The sequence below is a fragment of the Dendrobates tinctorius genome, unplaced genomic scaffold, assembly GCF_039654945.1.
Source record: "Dendrobates tinctorius isolate UK_male_01 unplaced genomic scaffold, ASM3965494v1 ptg000063l, whole genome shotgun sequence".
Lineage (NCBI taxonomy): Eukaryota > Metazoa > Chordata > Amphibia > Anura > Dendrobatidae > Dendrobates > Dendrobates tinctorius.
Window position 1 is genome coordinate 14,787,104 of NW_027361731.1, and position 19,699 is coordinate 14,806,802.

At 44.4% G+C, this 19,699-nt stretch overlaps 1 protein-coding gene across 1 annotated transcript; it reads left to right on the forward strand.

The window, feature by feature from the left end:
* The first annotated feature begins 2,201 nt into the window (after positions 1-2,201).
* On the forward strand, positions 2,202-18,554 carry LOC141094303 (uncharacterized). Its single transcript, XM_073580138.1, has 6 exons — positions 2,202-3,135; positions 3,265-3,444; positions 3,527-3,650; positions 3,734-3,831; positions 4,030-4,120; positions 16,935-18,554. Exons 1-6 carry the CDS (start codon positions 3,067-3,069, stop codon positions 17,963-17,965), a joined length of 1,593 nt encoding a protein of 530 aa, XP_073436239.1. The 5' UTR covers positions 2,202-3,066; the 3' UTR covers positions 17,966-18,554.
* Positions 18,555-19,699: the final 1,145 nt, after the last annotated feature.

Genomic DNA, 19,699 nt, shown 5'->3' on the forward strand with positions numbered 1-19,699 from the left:
GTTTTGCCCTGCGGTTTCACACCTCATAATAAGGTGTGAAACCGCAGCGGAAACCGCTCAAAGAATTGACATGCTGCGGATTGTAACCCGCAGCAAAACCGCGCGGAAAAATCTGCAGCATGTGCTCTGCGTTTTTTTTTTCCCATAGGAAATAAAGGTACTGTACAATGCAGCAGAATCTGTTGCGGACCCGCAGAGCCAAAACCGCTGCGGATCCGCAGCAGAATCCGCAGCGTGTGTACATACCCTAAATGCTGGTCAAAGCCCTTTCCCAGGCCCTGCCCCATGCCTCCATGCACTTCAATTATACAATTAGTACTCTGGATGAGTTGGGCAGTTGGAGAGTTTTGATGCAGGGAAAAACAAGGGTAATTCTGGTGCCACCTCTGAGCCCTGTACTGTGTGTCATGTTAAGGTGGAGGAAGAGGAGGAGAGGCCACTTGATGCTGCGCTTGCCATCTACTGTAGCACATGCTCTTTCTGGCCCTCGTCTACAAGGTGTACCGCTGTGTGGCTGCAAAAGGGAGTTGTGTATCCTGTCCAGTAACACAAGTTGTCAGTTATCTATGGATAGGACGATGTCTGTTCAGTAGAGCTTTCAGCAACATTACCACCTACCCCACGTAAATCTCGAACACCAAGCCTGTTCCCCCTTCAACCTCAACCTTACTTTTTCCCACTCATCTTGGCTCTACCCTTCCCCTCTTTTAACTAGCTGTTTAACAACCCTGGGCCCAGACCTGTAAGTCACCTGTCACTTAATAATCAGTATTTATTGGCTGATAGTGTGGCTAGACCACAGAATTAGCACAAAAGATTAATTTGTTGAAATGTGGACTGGTGCCTGCAACAGGGCATTATCCCAAACAATTTTGATTAGTAAATGTGACCTCTGGAGTCCTGACTGCAACACAATGTTAGACCAAACAATTTGCATTAGCAAATTGGGCTTATTGCCTGCACCCCAATATTGGCCGTAACAATTTTGATTAGCAAATTGGGCCTCCTGAGTCATGACTACAACACAGTTTTAGCCCAAATGAGTAGGAAATGAGGACTACTGCATGCACAACACTATTAGCATAAACCAGTTTGATGCTGTACGGTCGATTTCACACCGGACAGGATCGTAACTAACTATATGACAAGTTAACTTGCAGCAGGAGTGGCCTCTCTGTACTGTTACACTGAGAAAAGCATGTTCGCTTTTTATATGGAGAACGACATGTGACTTTACCAATGGCAGAAGTCCTTGTGTCATGACGTTGTTGATGGTTTCTGAGCCTTCATTGGCTGCAAGAATACACACATTAAGTTCATTAAAAAACATACAGACCACCGCTACTCTGCCCTCTCCCCATTTATCATCCCTTCCCCTCATCAAACACGAATTCCAACCTAGCCAAAGTACTAATGTCACGACTCAGCTGTCAGGTGACCTGGGACAAGGAGCTCCTTCCCAGTCCTATTCCCCGGGATACTTCTGAAGGTGAAGATGCCGGGGCGGTCACCCTTGCCTTATCTCCTGAGTTAACCCTCCATCTGTTCTCTTCCCCCACCCAGGTAAGAGGGGCGCTACTGTGCACCACAGTTCACCAACCTGACAAAGCTACAGAAACAAGGGTAAACTAAAAACACCATGCATACAAATATTCACTCATATATAACAGAGGAATGCATCGAGGAATGGAGGATGGGGGGGAAAAACCAAAGTAGAGGATGGAAGAGAATTATCTCACTTATAAACCACGCAACAGTCACAGATAAGGCTAGTTTCACACTAGCGTATGGCCGAGCTGCGGAGGGATGCGGACTTCCTACATGAAGCTCCGCCCACTGCCACACCTCCTCCAGTCAGCTCCACCTACGTCGGCATGTGTACCATATCTTTAGCATTTGGTACGCAGGCCATGCCGATGTATGCGGATGCTTCCGCATGCGTTGTTTTGACGGTGCGGCGACCTCAACAAAATGCAACTCGTTGCGTTCAGCGCAGGTCGCCACACCATCAAAACGATGCATGTGGAGGCATCCGCATACATCGTCATGTTCTGCGTACCCAATGCTAAAGATAAGGCACGCTTGCCGATGTAGGCGGAGCTGACGGAGGAGGGGTGGCAGTGGGCGGAGCATCACGTAGGAAGTCCGCATCCCTCCGCAGCTCGGCCATATGCTAGTGTGAAACTAGCCTAACTCCTCCAAAACTCCTCATGTGTACACCTCTCCTCCTAAGCCATGAAACAAATGTTAGCTCTGATGGGGTGGGAGTGGCTAACTGAGCACAGTTTATGGTTCAGAGTTTCCAACATGGTCGATCAACCCCTGTTCTGACAAGACATAAACACCATTAAAAAGATGTGCTTTTCGGCACTGGAGTGTGAGCAATTGGACGCTGCGGTCTTCCGGCTACTTTCTTTTGCGGTAACCCCGTGACACCTAACAAAAGCATTATTGGAAACGCGATCATTTACCAAAATGTGTTCGAACTTTGCTCGGGAACACTAATCCGAATGTGCTAAGTTCGTGCCGAATTTGAGATTGGCGAATGTTTTCCAACAAGTTCACACATACTCCCTGTATCGTACACTGCACATTGATGCCTTCCTGGACAATCCTTTTTCTTTTTTTTTTTTTTTTTTTTTTCATGGACTCGTAACAGAATGAGTCCTGTGACCCCCATTATAGGCACCGTCTTTGGTCCTCAGAACAAACATAGTCCTGAGATGCCATTTTTGGCGTCTTATGTATTTTCAGGTCACATCTTGTAGCTGTTTTGCAGCTTTAGAAACTTGAAGTGGTTAATAGAAGTTTTAAATCTGAAACTATGAACAGTGAGGTTGTTTTTCAATTTTGTGCATTATGTTCCAACTTTTGCACATTTTTGGATTGGTTACAGTACATGTGCACACCATGTCCTTACACTATACCAGCATCACTGCTCCTGTATGTTGTTTTCCCATGGTATTTTGTATGATTTTTCATCAGCTGATCTTCCTTCCATTTAGGATCCTGGCAGATACAATCAGTATAATAATCTTCTAGAAGATTTACTTTAAACTTTAACGAATGGCTACGGACAAGATGGAGAGGATATTACACCTCACCCTAGAGATCCTCTTCCGGCTTACTGGAGAGGTGAGAGATTCTGATGACGTCACATTACATCATTCTTATCTATGGGAATAACAGATGGACAGAACTGGAGAGGTGAGGACTCTGGAAATGTCTGTAGTGAGATTTATTAATGTGTCTCTCCATAACCAGGATTACACAGTAGTGAAGAAGACCTCTAGTGACCGCTGTCAGGACCCTGTGTCTGAGGGATGGGGAAGACCCCTGAGCCCAATCACGGGGCCTCCACCTCACCCCCTGATACATGAGGACATCAATGACCAGAAGATCCTAGGACTCGCCTATAAGATGATTGAGCTGCTGACTGGAGAGGTGACACTGCTGGGAATGCTGGGACATTATACAGTAACACTATGAAGGGATCGGGGGATGACGGTATCATTGTATGTGTCAGGTTCCTATAAGATGTCAGGATGTCGCCGTCTATTTCTCCATGGAGGAGTGGGAGTATTTAGAAGGACACAAAGATCTGTACAAGGACATCATGATGGAGGTTCCCCAGCTCCTCACATCACCAGGTAATAGACAGGACTAAAGACACACGGCCTATAATTATCTGTATGTAGAGAATGAATTCAGTCCCTGTATGTGTTTCCTCCAGATCTATCCAGTAAGAGGACAACACCAGAGAGATGTCCCCGTCCTCTTCTTCCACAGGACTGTAAACAAGAAGATCCCAATGTTCCTCAGGATCATCAGGTAGATGGAGAGAAGGTGTCATGAGATCTCCCCTATGATGTGTAGACGGCTGTGAAGGTTTTGTGCTCAGTCTTGTTTTATCCACCAGTATTATATGGTTTATACTTGTGTAATGAGAACGGTGGAGATGGCAGGATTAGAGCTGATCATAGATGCGACTTCTCCATCTGTCTGTGACTTTTACAATATTTGTTTCAGAGTGAAGATCTGACCCATATTAATACTACAGAGACATATGTGAGGGGTGATGAGCGGTGTAAAGAGGAGATTCCTACATATGACTACCCAGGTGAGTAGTAACCACTAAATGCAGAGAAATCACAGGTCCTACTGTAATTACACACGTGGTCAAAATTGGATTAAAAACATATGTGACATGCACAACTGTGAACAAGTCGGTCAGACAGTGTTCACGCCACCCGCTGGCTGAAACAACAAGAAAACATAAAATGACAAATTTGCAAAAATACTCTGCTGTAAAAAATATGATAGTAATCAGCAAGTGCTGGATAACAAATGCAGGGTATTTAGTCGATACATTTTTTGCAAAAACTATATAGCAAGCTGCTCCACCACGTCTTGCACCACGCGCCCATACTGTGGGGCGCCTGTCTGTATCCTGTTCATTTAGACACTGTTCACATGTTCAGGTTTTAAGTACATTAGATAGGGACTGCTCCGTGAAGGGTTACCGTGACGTGGTGGAGCAGCTTGCTATACCGTTTTTGCAAAAAATGTATCGACTAAATACCCTGTATTTGTTATCCAGCACTTGCTGATTACTATCATATTTTTTTACTGCAGAGTATTTTTGCAAATTTGTCATTTCTTGTTGTGTTTCACGTGGTCAAAATTGATGGTACCCCTCATTTAATGAAAGAAAAACCCACAGTGGTGACAGAAATAACTTGAATCTGACAAAAGTAATAAATAAAAAATCTATGAAAATGAACAAATGAAAGTCAGACATTGCTTTTCAACCATGCTTCCATAGAATTTTTTAAAAAATAACTCATGAAATAGGCCTGGACAAAAATGATGGTACCCCTGAAAATTAGACATGTTAAATCAAGGGGTGTCCACTAACTAGCTTCATGGGTGTCTGCAATCTTGGAATCAGTGAGTGGCCTGTATAGAGGCTACAGATACTCACTGTGCTGGTTGGTGACATGGTGTGTATCACACTCAACATGGACTAGAGGAAGCGAAGGAAAGAGTTGTCAGGAGATTAGAAAGAAAATTGTAGACAAGCATGATAAAGGTAAAGGTTATAAGACCATCTCCAAGCAGCTTGATGTTCCTGTGACTACAGTTGCACATATTATTCAGAAATTTAATATACATGGGACTGTAGTCAACCTCCCTGGATGTGGCCGCAGGAGGAAAATTGATAACAAATCTTGCAACAGGATAATGACCCAAAACACACAGCTAAGATCGCCCAAGAATGGCTAAGAAAAAAAAAACACTGGACTATTTTGAAGTGGCCTTCTATTAGCCCTGACCTAAATCTTATTGAGCATCTTTGGAAAGAGCTGAAACATGCTGAAAGCAAATTTTGGCAAAGTGCGAAGTGGGGAAGTGCGAGACTAAGTGTCAGAATTGGTGCATCTTATATATGCTCCATTTCTGGTGCGGCTGAGAGCTTATGTTTTTAGTCTGGTCCCTTTGTAAGCTTTTAATATCAGCCCTTAGCTGTCTGCCAAATCTTTGCTCGTTACTAAATATAGGGGGACTTTACGTCATTTTTTTTGAGCTGTCCCCCATTTTAATAACCAGTAAAGGCTAAGTATACAACTGAGAGCTGATATTAATAGCCTGGGAAGCTCCATGGGTATTACCCCCTTCCCAGGCTATAAACATCAGCCCACAGCCATCTGCTTTACCTCTGCTGGTTAGAAATTTAATCCCATGCAATTTTTTTTTTCAGAAAAATGATTGTTTAATTAAATACATGTACAGTAAGCTGCACACACATACTGTGCTAATTATATGTGTGACTGACATCTTTATATCTATGTATACAGGGTGGGCCATTTAGATGGCTATACCTGGGTGGGCCATTTATAAAGTTGGATCCAAAATGGCCAACTTCAGAATAGCCGCCATGGTCACCACCCATCTTGAAAAGTGTTCACCCTCCCATATACTAATGTGCCACAAACAGAAAGTTGATATCAACAACCATTCCCATTTTATTTAGGTATATCCATATAAATGGCCCACCCTGTATATACTGTTTTCCCTTCCCCATGACAGCACCGTTCATGAGAGATGGCATCCGCCCCGAGGAACAGGAAACCTGCAGCAGAGATTAAAGAAGGGGGCGGCACATCTCTCCTCTGTTTTGGTTTCCTGTTCCTCCAGGAGGATGCCCTTCTGATGATTCTGGTCCGGAGACCAAGGTCCGCGGGGGGGGCAGCTGGGTGCAGTGGCACGCGTCCGTCATCCCGGCATCCAGGGAGCTGCCATGTGTCGCACCTCATCCCGCCACTGGACTCCCTGGCAGCCGCTCCTGTCCGGAGGCTGGGCTGGGGATGGGCGTGTCCATCACGACACTGGCGCCGAGTGAATGGGACGGCTTCCAGTCGTGCAGGAAGTGACGTCAAATGCTGGTGGAGACGGTGTGCTGGACACTTCCGGGAGGGAGTTGTTTCAGGGGCGCGCACACCGCTCCCACCAAATAGAGAAGCGGTGTATAGTGGATGCGGCGGCAGTGGCTTCTCAAATGAGCATGGCGGACCCCGCAGCGGAACCGCTCATATCGGTGGAAGAAGTGAACCCACGGGCTACCGTGGTACCCAGGGCTCTGGTGGGTGAGTGCCTTTGTAAGGCACAGGCACACATATCGGTAAGGATGGCTTTTGTGTCATGTTTTGTTTAGGGGAAGAAGGCCACATCAAAACAGAAAAACAGGGCATGTGCACTGTGTAGAAAAACCCTCCCTAGAACATATGACAAACGAATTTGTCACTTATGTATTGACAAAACTGTGGCCGAGGAGTCGCCATCTTTACGCCAAAGCATAAAATCTATTATTAGGGATGAAGTAAAAACCACGGTAAAGGAACAGATGAAGCAGCATACTGCACTCAGTTCCAGGAACCTCCCCGCCTCCTCCTCCTACAGATATCTAAAGCCCTGATGTAGACTCAGAGGAAGAACCGGGAGAATTAGCCCCCTCTGATTACTCAGACCTGGACTCCTCGGATGAAGTTTATGGCCACCCTTGTTTTTATCTGAGGATATCGGAAAGTTACTTAAGCTTGTCAGGTCTACTATGGAGGTTGAAACACCTTGGGAGCAGTGATCAATTCAAGATTCCACGTTAAGTAACCTGGAGGGGAAAAAACATAGGGTTTTTTCCTTTCATGATAACCTGTTGAGTTTGATTAAAAGGGAATGGAAAAAGCCAAACAAAAAGATGTCTGTTCCGCAGACACTGAAATGCAAATACCCATTTGATCTGTGAGAAATGGGAAAAGGCTCCTAGACTGGATGCTGCTATTGCCAGTACCTCTAGAGGAATGGCTCTTTCATTTGAGTACATGGGTGCCTTAAAAGATCCCCTCAACAAGAAAGTTGATGCCTTCCTAAAGTCAGCTTGGGAGGCATCAGCATGGTCATTTAAACCTGGGGTAGCCGCCACTTGTACATCTCGCGCTATGGTCAAGTGGTCACAAGAGTTAAGTAGTTAAGTGAGCAAATAAAAAGTAAATGTCCAAGAGGGGCTACTGGAGGCATTACCTTGCAAAAAAATGGCAGGCTTCCTAGTGGATGCCGCGGTTGACTCCATCCAATGTGCCGCCTGTGCATGCGCCCTATCCAATTCAGGTCGCAGAGCACTGTGGTTAAAAAACTGCCGCAGACTTTCAATCAAAAGTTAAGCTTTGTGCGGTCCCTTGTGAAGGACTGTATCTCTTTGGGAAAGCATTAGATGAAATCTTGGAGAAGGCGGCGGATAAGAAAAAAACATTTTCCACCACCCCCCTTCTCTAGACATCGTTGGGGTGACTCTCGGGTGTCCTTTCGAGGGTCAGGAAATAGAGGAGGCCGAGGCTGCTCAGACAACAGGTCCATGTGAGTCAAACCCTGGAGAGAGGAAAGATAGAGGATTCTTCTTCAGTTAGGCTACTTTCACACATCAGTTTTTCGCCGTCAGGTGCGATCCGGCAAATGTTATGTAAAACCGGATGTGATGGATCCGGTTTTCTGCCGGATCCGTCTTGGTCGTCAGACCAAAAACCGGATCCGTTTCATCTGTTTTCCGCCGGATTATGCGGGATCCGGTTTTTAAAACGCCCCTTGGGGGCTTCGAAACGGGATTGGCTTCTGAAATCTATATATACCGTGTTCCTACAGCCCATCTTTGACAGGTTGTAGAGGAGAAACTGCATGTTGGAGAGAAGAGCAAGTGACTGGCGAAGATGGATGTTGTGATTGCAAATATTTTGAAGAGTGTGGTGGATTTTACAGCGGAGGCAAACCGTTTGAGGGTGATTGTTCTGGAGAAGGAACAAGCGAGACAGCAGCGCATCAGCGACGCCGTTTGTGGATCCACCCCATCACAGCCAAGAGAATGACGCGTGGGGTCTATTCTACACTCTGCATGGACCTTAGACGAAACCCAGAGAAATTTTTTGGATATGTTCGGATGAAAATGAAGAATTTTGATTTCTTGGTGGAGCGCATTGCACACCTCATAAGAAAATCGGACACCTATTGCCGCTTCTCCGTTTCACCCGCAGAGCGTCTGATGGTGACTTTAAGGTAAGCCACATTTATTGGATATGCTCGCATCAGAGCACACTTTCACTGCAATCTTGTTGGTGGTAGTTTGTATCTCCAAGTGTTATAGCTGAGGTTTGGTATGTAATGCTGTGATTTTTAACTAATTTATAGTTTTTTAATTCCCCACAGATTTCTTGCAACTGGAGAATCCCTTTCGTCACTGCATTTCCAGTACAGACTCGGGATTTCCACCATATCTGGAATAGTGAAGTACACATGCCGTGCACTGTGGGACTCCTTAGCTGAAGAGTTTTTACCAGAGCCCACAACAGAGATGTGAATTGAAATTTCTGAAAAGTTTCTACAGATATGTCAGTTTCCGAACTGCTTGGGCGCTGTGGATGGTAAACATATCCGCATTATAAAGCCAGAAGGATCGGAATATTTCAATTACAAGAAATATTTCTCCATTGTCCTCATGGCCAACGCTGACGCGGAATACAAATTTATTGCTGTTGATATTGGGGCCTATGGCCGCTCCAATGACTCTCAAGTTTTCAAACTGTCTGCCATGGGGCCTAAACTGTATGGAAACACCTTCCAGTTCCCACCCCCTAGACCGCTGCCGCAAACATCTGGTCCACCTATGCCTTTTGTCTGTGTAGGGGATGAAGCATTCCAGCTTTCAGAACACCTTTTGAAACCCTACTGTAGCAGAGGATTGACAAGAACAAAACGCATTTTTAATTACCGGCTAACAAGAGCAAGAAGAATGGTGGAATGCTCCTTTGGTATTCTGACAGCCGAATGGCGGGTCCTATTGACTGCGATCAACCTCAAGACAGAAACTGTGGACGAGGTGATCAAAGCTTGCGTGGTACTCCACAATTTTATTATGTGCAAGGAACCCATTTCCATTGAGGACACCGCTGAAGAAACCACCTTGCAAGATTACTAGAACATTACCAATAGAAGTTCTGTGATGGTGTCACGAATGAGGGACCATTTTGCACAATACTTTGTCACCTCAAGGCAGAGTACACTGGCAGGATGACAGAGTTGGAAAAATTTCTGCCCTTAACCAAAGTTGTGTACCTTCTGTACCAATAGTATATACCTTTTCCAAACAAAGTTGGCTATCTTGTCGTGGTTTAACTATTTTTACCTTGACCACAGTTGTGTACCTGGTTGTGTTTTAGGCAAAGTCTTTCACCTTTTACCAAAAGTTGTGTACATTGTTAGGAAATCCCCAACAAGATACACAACTATTGGTAAAAGGTGAAATACTTTGTCTAAAACACAACCAGGAACACAACTGTGGCCAAAAGGTAAAATTTATTTTCCTTTTACCCACAGTTATGTACCTGGCTTTGTATACCTTTTTACCTTTTGTATACCCTGTACTTAACCTTTTTTATACCATAGTTCGCCGCAGAAATAAAAGACAGACAACCAGTGTAAACCTTTAACTTTTATTGAAAAATTTTTTTTTTTTAATAAACTGTTTAATTGGTAAAAATTTTTCTCTTTTTTTTTTATTTGAATACACACATTTATAAATTAGTGTAGTGTGGGGTGGAAATACTGCTGGAGGGGCTGCGGGACACATCGACACTGGGAGTGTGGAGAGAGGACTGGGATCGTGGTGGGGAAGGAACAGTTAGAGGTGAAGGGGTGGAAAAAGCAAGAGAATGGGTAGCAGAACGGGTGGCGGAGTGGAGGGTTGGGCAAGGGAATGGAGTAGCAGATGATATGGTAGGGGGAATGAGTTTGGTACTGAGAAGTAGTTTGGTATGGGGCAGGTTGCTGGAAGTGGGGAGTTTGCTGGTACTGGGTAGGTGGCTGGTACTGAGGAGGTGGCTGGTATTGAATAGGAGGGGGAGTAGGGACAGTGGCTGGAGGGGGTGCAGGTGGAGGAACTACTGTGGTGGGAGGTGGAGGTTGGGAAGTAACCTGCTGTAGAGCACCGTGGCACAAATGCATTACGTGCATCTGCTGGGTAGGAGATAGTGTTGCCATGCGCTCCACAGCAGACCTGAAAAAGGTGTGGTTTGGAGAAGATCTTGCTTCTGAATGCATTGTTTTCAGAAGTGCCTTCAACTCCAGAATGCCGGAGTTGATCTGCTGAAAGCCTGCAGACATTTGCTCTGACAAGACTTTGAGACAGTTCTGGAAAGATGCATTCAGATGCAAGAACTCTGGGGCATAGCTCTTTTCCTGACCCCTCTCCGCTGCCGCCCAGTACCCGCAGGTGTACTAGAGGTGGCAGGGGCAGAAGGGTGGGGTAAAGGGAAAGCGATCTCCTCACCAGCAGCTTCATGTAATGTAGGCGGCCACGATGCTCCTACGCTGGTGGATGGGACAGATGGGTCGAATGTGTGGGAAGGTGCAGATGTACCGGGGTTGTCGAAGTGTCCCTTGGTGCCGGTCTCCTCAGGGATCGCTTCAAAAGGGTCCAACCGTGCAGGCTCCCGAGTGCTGGTCACCGTGCTGTGGAACAAAGAGAGAAAAAAACACAATTAATATACTGACATGCCATTGGCCCTGGCTGAAAAAAAAATTAGACATGTAAACATTACTTTTGGACATGGGGTGTGTAATATTTACCTTCTGGTGACCATTGTTGCCCGGAGGAACGACAGGGCTCGTGCGTACTTGTACTTGCTCCTGCGTCCTCCAGATCCACTTGGGGCCCGCATCTCTTTATTGAACTCCTTCTTGAAACGATCCCTCACAGACCGCCACCGCTTCACAATTCTCTCCCCTGAAACGAGAAAGCACAAAGTGGTTAGTATACAACATCAGTGTTTCCCGAACTCCAGTCCTCGTGGTTCCCAACGGGTCATGTTTTCAGGATTCCCATAGTGTTGCTCAAAAGGAAAACATGACCCGTGGGTACCACGAGGACTGGAGTTCGGGAAACACTGCTTGACATCAAGCAACGGGAACTGTATATACTTACGCTCTTGAATCTGGGCCCGAGCTTCAAGGTCCTCCCAGCGGTCCACAAGGAGCTAACAGATTTCCTCCCAGAGCCGTCGGGTCACAATTAGATCAGCATGCCGGCGGTCAGCCATATTCCAAAGCGGCTCCCTTTCTCTAACAAGATCGATGAGGTGGTCCACATCAATCCCTCCATCCTCACCGTCAGAGTCGGGAGCACGCTGTGAAGGCTGTTAAAGAAAAAGAGAAAAATAAAATAATTAGCCTCCACACTTAAAGAAATGAAATAAAGTGCAAAAAAACCAAAGCAAAAATATTATACTTGCACGCTGATGACCGCTGCGTCGCTGTCACCGACGACCCTGGGAGGCACTGTGAGGACCTCTTGGCCGAGCACCAGATTGGGAAGACTAGAAAAGAAAAGCAAAAATAATTATGTGGTTGGATGTAGGCATATGTGTTTGCTGTGTGATATCTGCGCTACATTGTTTTCTATGTGTTGTATGTAGTGTGATGTTGTGTTTCTGCATTTGACGCCGGAAACTTGCCAATTGCGAGCCCACTCCAGGTATCTGTCCACCCCTTCCTCCTTCTTCTGGGAGCTCCTCTTCAGCTTGTGATTCCTGTTTTGAAATAAAAGCCAATGAATAGACATATATTCCAGAGATGATGGATTTTTTAAAATAAAAACTTACTGTCAAATGCTGACGATGTGAGGGAGGGCTCCCAGAAGATGTGGTGTCCTCCTGCTGGCCAGTCTCCACTCCTGATGCTGCTGCTGCATCTATACGGTGTGTTCTGCTGGTGAATAAAGAGAAACAAAGGGCCACGGAATATATTGATATTCCATGGCCCTATTTTTGAGGAATGGGGGATTTGATAATTACCGTATGTCATCTGCTGGTGGACTCCCCTCCGCATGGTCACCATGGTCCCTTCGCTCCATTTGGGGTGGTGGTGATGCAGTGGTCTCCTGCCTTCTCCTGCGGCTGTCGCCACTCTTGGGTGGCATGTTGGCTGTGGCTGAGGGTCCCACTGTCATGGTTTTATATATGTTTGCTGTGGGCAGGGCTACTGAGCATGCTCAGACCAAAAAAAACGGATCCGGCTTTGGCCGGATCCGGCACATTGCGGCGCTCATAGACTTTCATTGTGTGAAAAAGCCGGAAGCGCCAGATCCGGCTTTTTCGCCAGAGACAAAAAACGTTACAGTTGCCATTTTTTCCAGACGCCGGAATGCGACACATTGCCGGATCCGGCCAAAACCGGACGAAACGCATGACCATCCGGCGCTAATGTAAGTCAATGGGGAAAAACCGGATCCGACATTGCATTTCGCCGGATCCGGTTTTCGTAAAAATAGCCGGATCGCGCCTGACGGCGAAAAACTGATGTGTGAAAGAGGCCTAAGCCTCCCCCTAAATCAGATTCCAAACACCAATGACGCCAATTTTCCAGTGGTGGGGGAAGACTTCGATATTTTTTTTTTTTTTATGTCAGTCAGTGGTCATCATTACCAGCCTCACAGTAGATAACCAACCTGTTATCCGAGGGCCTGCGGCTAAATTTCTTCAGCCACCCGCTACAGCGAATGATAATGACTCATGTGGCCAAGAAAAATCAAGCCACACTAGAAAAAGGTCATCTCCTCATATAGAAAGAAGTGCTGATAGAGGTACCAGACCAAGAAATAGGGAAGGGGTTCTACAGCACCTTGTTCCGCCAAAACTGGATGGCTGACTGAGGACAATCTTCAATTTAAAAACACTGAATCGTTATATCCGAGTAGAGAAATTCAAGCTGGAAACTCTAAAATCAGCAGTAAGGGTACTCTATCCGGGCTGTTACATGGCAGTAGTAGATGTGACAGATGCTTACTACCATGTTCCAATTTGTGGGGAACATCAGCAGTACCTAAGGTTGGTGGTGGAGATTGCACAAGTTCCCACTCATTTACAATACCAATATCTTCCCTTCAGGGTGGCAGTAGCCCCTCGGATTTTCACAAAGATAATTTCTAAAATAGCATCCTTTGTGACAAAAGAAGACCTACTACTGGTACCCTATTTGGACGACTTTCTCGTTGTGGCAGACAGCAAGGAAGATTGTGTAAGGGCAGTCACGAGAGTACTGGAGATGCTAACCAGGCTGGGCAGGATAATGAATTTAAAAAAATCGAGGATAGTTCCAGCTCAGATACAGGAATTCCTCAGGATTCAGTTGAATTCAGTCAGGCAAGATTGTGTCCTTCCAGAGAGGAAAATTCGGACCATCCAATAAAAGATAAAGCAGGTACAACCTAGTCAGTCCATTTCATTAAGAGGGGCGATGTCACTCTTAGGTATCCTAACAGCGACAATACCAGTGTTCCAATGGGCACAAGACCATACAAGGGAATTACAGTGGCAAATCCTGAGCAGGCGAAGGACCCTCACAATGTAAATTGGAAAATTCTCTTATCACCTGAAAAACAGCGTACCTTGGTCAATCCCGAACCCAGTGGTACTGACCATGGACACAAGTCCGTTAGGTTGGGGAGCACATCTAGCAGGCCGGATTCTACAGGGCTAATGGGAACCCTCAATGATGGCAGTATCCTCCAATCTAAAAGAGTTGACAGCTGTAAGGTGAGCAATTCTCCATGCAGAAGAGATCCAAGGAAAACATTTGGCAGTGTTGTCTGACAACAGCACGACCGTTTCATATATAAATCGTCAATTAGAAACAAGGTCAACATTTCTGATGGCAGAAGCAAAGAAACTGTTAAACTTGTTCATATGGGCAGAAATCAATCTTTTGTCCCTGTCAAGCACACACTTGAAAGGAACAGACAATCTTGTGGCAGATTTCTTAAGTCGTCACATGTTACATCAGGGAAAGTGGTCCCTGAATCAGGAAATATTTCGAAAAATTTGTGCCATCTGGGGCACCCCAGAAGTGGATCGGTTTGCCACAAAAGAAAACCGGAAGGTAAACAGGTTCTACTCCCTAAATCCAAGGGAACACCCGGAGGGAGTGGATGCACTGCTGCACCACTGGAAGTTTCGACCAGCTTATGCATTTCCCCTGGTTCCGTTGATCCCGATAGTCCTGAAGAAAACTCGGGAAGATAAGACCCGAATAATACTTGTCCCGCCCTTTTGGCCGAAAAAGGGCTTGGTTCACGTCGCTCAGACGCATGTCTATCTCGGACCCATGGATCCTTCCAGATATCCCAAATCTCCTGCAACAGGGTCCAGTAGTACATCCTCAGGTGCACAGACTCCATCACACCACTTGGAACTTGAGCGGCGACTCCTACTAGCGAAAGGATTCTCAGGCCCTTTAGTGACCTCTTTGCTCGCTAACAGGAAAAAGATCACATCAGACAAATACCAAAAAATCTGGGAAAGAGTCCTGGAATTTTCAGGATGACGATTGTCTGATACAGTCCAAGAAATCCCAATAACTGAAGTTCTAGAGTTTCTCTAAAGAAGACTAGAGAGAGGATTATCTACTAGCACCCTGAAAGTGCAAGTCTCTGCCCTGGGTGCGTTGTTTGACTAAAAACTTGATCACCCTTGGGTCTATAGGTTCATTTGAACCTCCTTTACTGCCAGACCCTCGAAATCACTACCTAAGGTAGTTCCCTGGGATCTAAATTTAGTTTTAAATGCCCTAACTTCTCTTTTTGAGCCTCTTGCTTCCATTTCGATAATGGTCTTGACACTAAAGGCAGTTCTCTAGTTGCCTGACATCAGCTCGAAAACCAGAAAAAATGTAAAACCTGTCAATTTATAATGACCACGGACAAGATAAAGATCCCCAATTCACATCAGGACTACAAGATCCCAGATACTTTCAGCTGCATCACATCTAATGGGGTGTACTTAATTATTTGTACTAAATGTCCAACTGGGGGTCTTTATGTGGGGGAGACAGGGCAAAGCTTAGAACAAGGATGAATGCTCATCGTCACACAATAAGAGAAAAAAGAATGGATCTACCTGTGGCAAAACATTTTTGTACGCCTCATCACAGCAACATGGATATGAAATTACTGGTATTGAAAGGTAACTTCACATCTCAGAGACAGGAGGGTCTGGGAGTATAAATTTATGACGACCCTTAACACTCTCAGTGCTGGAATGAATGTGTCAGGCTAGTTTCACATTAGCGTTTTTTTTGCGCAGCGCATCGTGCGCATAAAAAACGCAAAGAAAAACGCAAAACAAACGCGCGGTTTTTTAACGTCATGCGCACGCTGATGCGTCAAAAAAACGCAGCGTTGCTTGCGTTTTACATGCGTTTTTGCATGCGTTTGCGTTTTTATGCACATGCGTTTTTAGGTATGACTTTTTCCATTGTCTAGAGAACATTCTAGACTTGTTTCACTCAAAAACGCATGCGCAAAAAAACGCAACCGTTCGCAAGACCATGCGCACGCATGCGTTCCCATAGGCTTCAATGTGTTGTTTTTGCTCATTCCATGCGCAAGCGTGCGCATGCGTTTTTTTGCCGAGACAGGGCGCACCAAAAAATGCAACATGTTGCGCCTGGCGCAAAAGACAAAAAAACGCATGCGCATGAAAACGCAAGTGTGCGCAAGACCATGCGCACGTCATGTTCAACATAGGTGCGCAGTGCGCATGCGCATGGGTGCGCACGATGCGCTGCGCACAAAAGCGCAAATGTGAAACCAGCCTCACATGGATTTGTCTTTTTACATCAATTAAGGAATTTGCTCCTAAGACCTAGTGGGGGCATCACAATACATTAGGAGACCCCAATCAGAGGACAATAAAACATTCAGACTCCTTATCTATGAACTGGTCCAATATTTATGTTTCTCCCTATCCTGTAATGATAATTCTGCTTCACGTCACTTGTCTTATCTATTTCATTTTTTCTGTGCTTTGTGCATATATATGTGATTCTTCAGATGTATTAGTCATTGCCTGATGAAGAGACCTGAGTAGTCTCGAAAGCTTGCAATGTGTTACCTTTTAATAGCTAACTAACTGAAAAGATGGTATCAACCACTGAGGACTCTCAATTCTGAATATTTTTCTACTTCATAAAGGGACACTGCTCAGAATTGCAAAAAGTGGCCTGGTCATTAAGGTCAAAGTAGGCTTGGTCATGAAGGGGTTAAGATCCTTACACATTTTTATGGTGTATATTTTTATCTGTTGCTATAGATTGTAATGTAATAAAGCTTATTTTTAATCCTCCCTTTATTGCTTCAAACTTTTCTGTGTTAGTGTATTATGTTTGTCGATTTTACTTTAGAGGTTCAGTACCATGGGATTTGTGAACAGGTGGCTCACCACTGTCTTAGGTCATAGTTTCTTTATACTTTGAGTTGTATAGAATTATGTATATAGAAATTATATAAAATATAAGGCATTGATATTGAAAAGTAATGAACTCTGTTTTATTCTTGGCAGATGACTGTAGTGTCAAACCAGATACCTATGAAAAGCACACCATTATTCCAGCTGTACCTCCAGCCCTTCAGAGCAAAAATCAATCATCGGAGCCTTTTCAATCAGTCACCTATTTGGATTCATCACAGACTGTTGAGCAAAATAAAAGCCGCAAAAGTGATGTTGAACATGAAATAATTCCCACAGAGAAGAAACCATTTTCCTGTTCAGAATGTGGGAAATATTTTAAGCATAAATCTAGCTTGCATACACATGAGAGAATTCACACAGGAGAAAAGCTATTTTCATGTTCAGAATGTGGGAAATATTTTAATCAGAAATCAGATCTTGGTATACACCTGAGAACTCACACAGGGGAGAAGCCTTTTTCATGTCCAGAATGTGGAAAATGTTTTAACCAGAAAGCACATTTCCTTATGCATCAGCGAAGTCACACAGGAGAAAAGCCATTTTCATGTCCAGAATGTGGGAAACGTTTTACAGAGAAACAAAGTCTTCTCAATCATCAGAGAACTCACACAGGTGAGAAGCCATTTTCATGTTCAGAATGTGGAAAATGTTTTACAGAGAAATCATCTCTTGGCAAACATCAGAGAATTCACACAGGAGAAAAGCCATTTTCATGTTCAGAATGTGGGAAATGTTTTACAGAGAAATCATCTCTTGTCAAACATCAGAGAATTCACACCGGAGAAAAGCCATTTTCATGTTCAGAATGCGGGAAATATTTTAACCATAAGTCAAATTTGGTTACACATTACAGAAGTCACACAGGGGAGAAGCCATATTCATGTCCAGAATGTGGGAAATGTTATATCCAGAGATCAGATCTTCTTAAACATCAAAGAATTCACACAGGAGAGAAGCCATATTCATGTCCAGAATGTGGGAAATGTTTTATCCAGGGACAAGATCTGATTATACATCAAAGAATTCACACAGGAGAGAAGCCATATTCATGTCCAGAATGTGGGAAATGTTATATTACGAGATCACAACTTGTTGCACATCAGAGAACTCATACAGGGTAGAAACCATTTTTTATGTGGGAAATGTTATTCCTGGGAATCATATCTTCTTCATCATCGAAAAACTCATGTAGAGTGTGAAGGAAATAATCAATAATTGAAGTCAATCAGGCAGTAGAGTTCCATTTAGTTGACAAAAGGGTGAAGCTGGATATACCAGTATTGTAAGCACAAAGGGGCATTTGCTGGAGGTAAGTGTCAATCCTGGCACCTTAGCTCTTGGATTCTCAGCTTAGAGGGATGTTAGCAAATGGTCTGTACTAGAAGAAATATTTCATATTGTCTGTATAGGAAGGCACAACGGAAAGGGCACAACTTGGCTCATTGTCCATTCATGGACAGCATCGTTTAACCCATTCCCAACTTGCGCTGTATATAAACAGCGCAGTAGGAGCGGTGTTCCCGCAAACTGCCATATAGATGTGGCGCTGTGATCAACGATCTGTCATTATACAGTTGATATCCTATCCGGGGATAATGTACAAGAGTAAAAAAAAGTTAATAAATTGTAAAAACTTTTTTTTTTTTAAAAAAATCACAAAATAAAGAACAAAAAAAAGACATTATTAATCCAATAAATATATTTACTGTATTTTTCCGATTATTAGACACTCCTGTAATGTAAGATATGTCTGTAAAGTATGATGTTTCTGGAACATTCTAGAATCTCCCATTTCACACTACTGCGGACATTGTAGACTGTCAGCTCCTGCAATCCCCCCCCTTCCCCCCTCCTTAACAGTTCTGTGTCCGCATTGGTAATAGGACACTTCCTCTGCAAGCATTTGGCCCCTCTCCACAGAAGGGAATGTTGATTAGTTAAGGGAAAGGGTTTCTTTGATTGAGCCATGCGGGGCAAGCATATGAATGAGAGATATTAAAACAAGTCATATCGCAAAAACCATGTGTGACAGAGATATAAAACGCACATCTCTGTGTAGGCAAGGAAACCAGCTTTCTAACCCCTAATTTTCACGGTTCTAACACCACCAGAAGCTGAGATATGGATTACTCACAAACGGTATAACGGAACTACGGCATGCTTGGTGTCTAATTATTGTGTTCGTCAAACTACTACGAATCATACCATATGCTTGTTTATATGAGCTTTCCTCATCTAGATATAGTTATTATAAGTTTGTAAGTAGATTGTAACTTCCAGAGTAAGGGGGCTGAACCTCCCTGGCCCACCCCTTTTGTGATGTCACACAGCAGAGGCCATAACGGATGCTAGAGGATAAACAGCTGAGTTGAGCTGGAGATTCCATGCTGAAAGGATCATCAGATGTCTGGGAACGTCTGGCTAAGCGGCCCATCCCCCCCCCGACCACTTGGCTGCCTAAAGACAATTGAGTAACTAAGTTTTATTTTCTGATTTTCATCCATGTTATTTTATATTTGCATTGTACATATTTAGTGTCTCAACTTTGTTACAACTTTTATCTGTGTAATCACTGCCCACCTTTTGGGAATAAATGACAAATTTATTAGTTTGTCTTCATGCTCCAAGAAACGAACTTTAGTGCCTTTAGATAATCGCTACTAATTTGGGGGTTTGCTACAGACCCTCTTAATTAACTCCTTGATTAAGTAAATTGTAGCAGGTGGCAGCAAAATGTGATTTGGGTTCCGGGTACAGCTGGCTGTGACGGAAAGGGATTTGATAAGCTAATTAGGTGGCTGTGGCCAAAGCATTGATAACGCCCTCACTGCAGCGTGCCTGGTGGCCAGACCTCA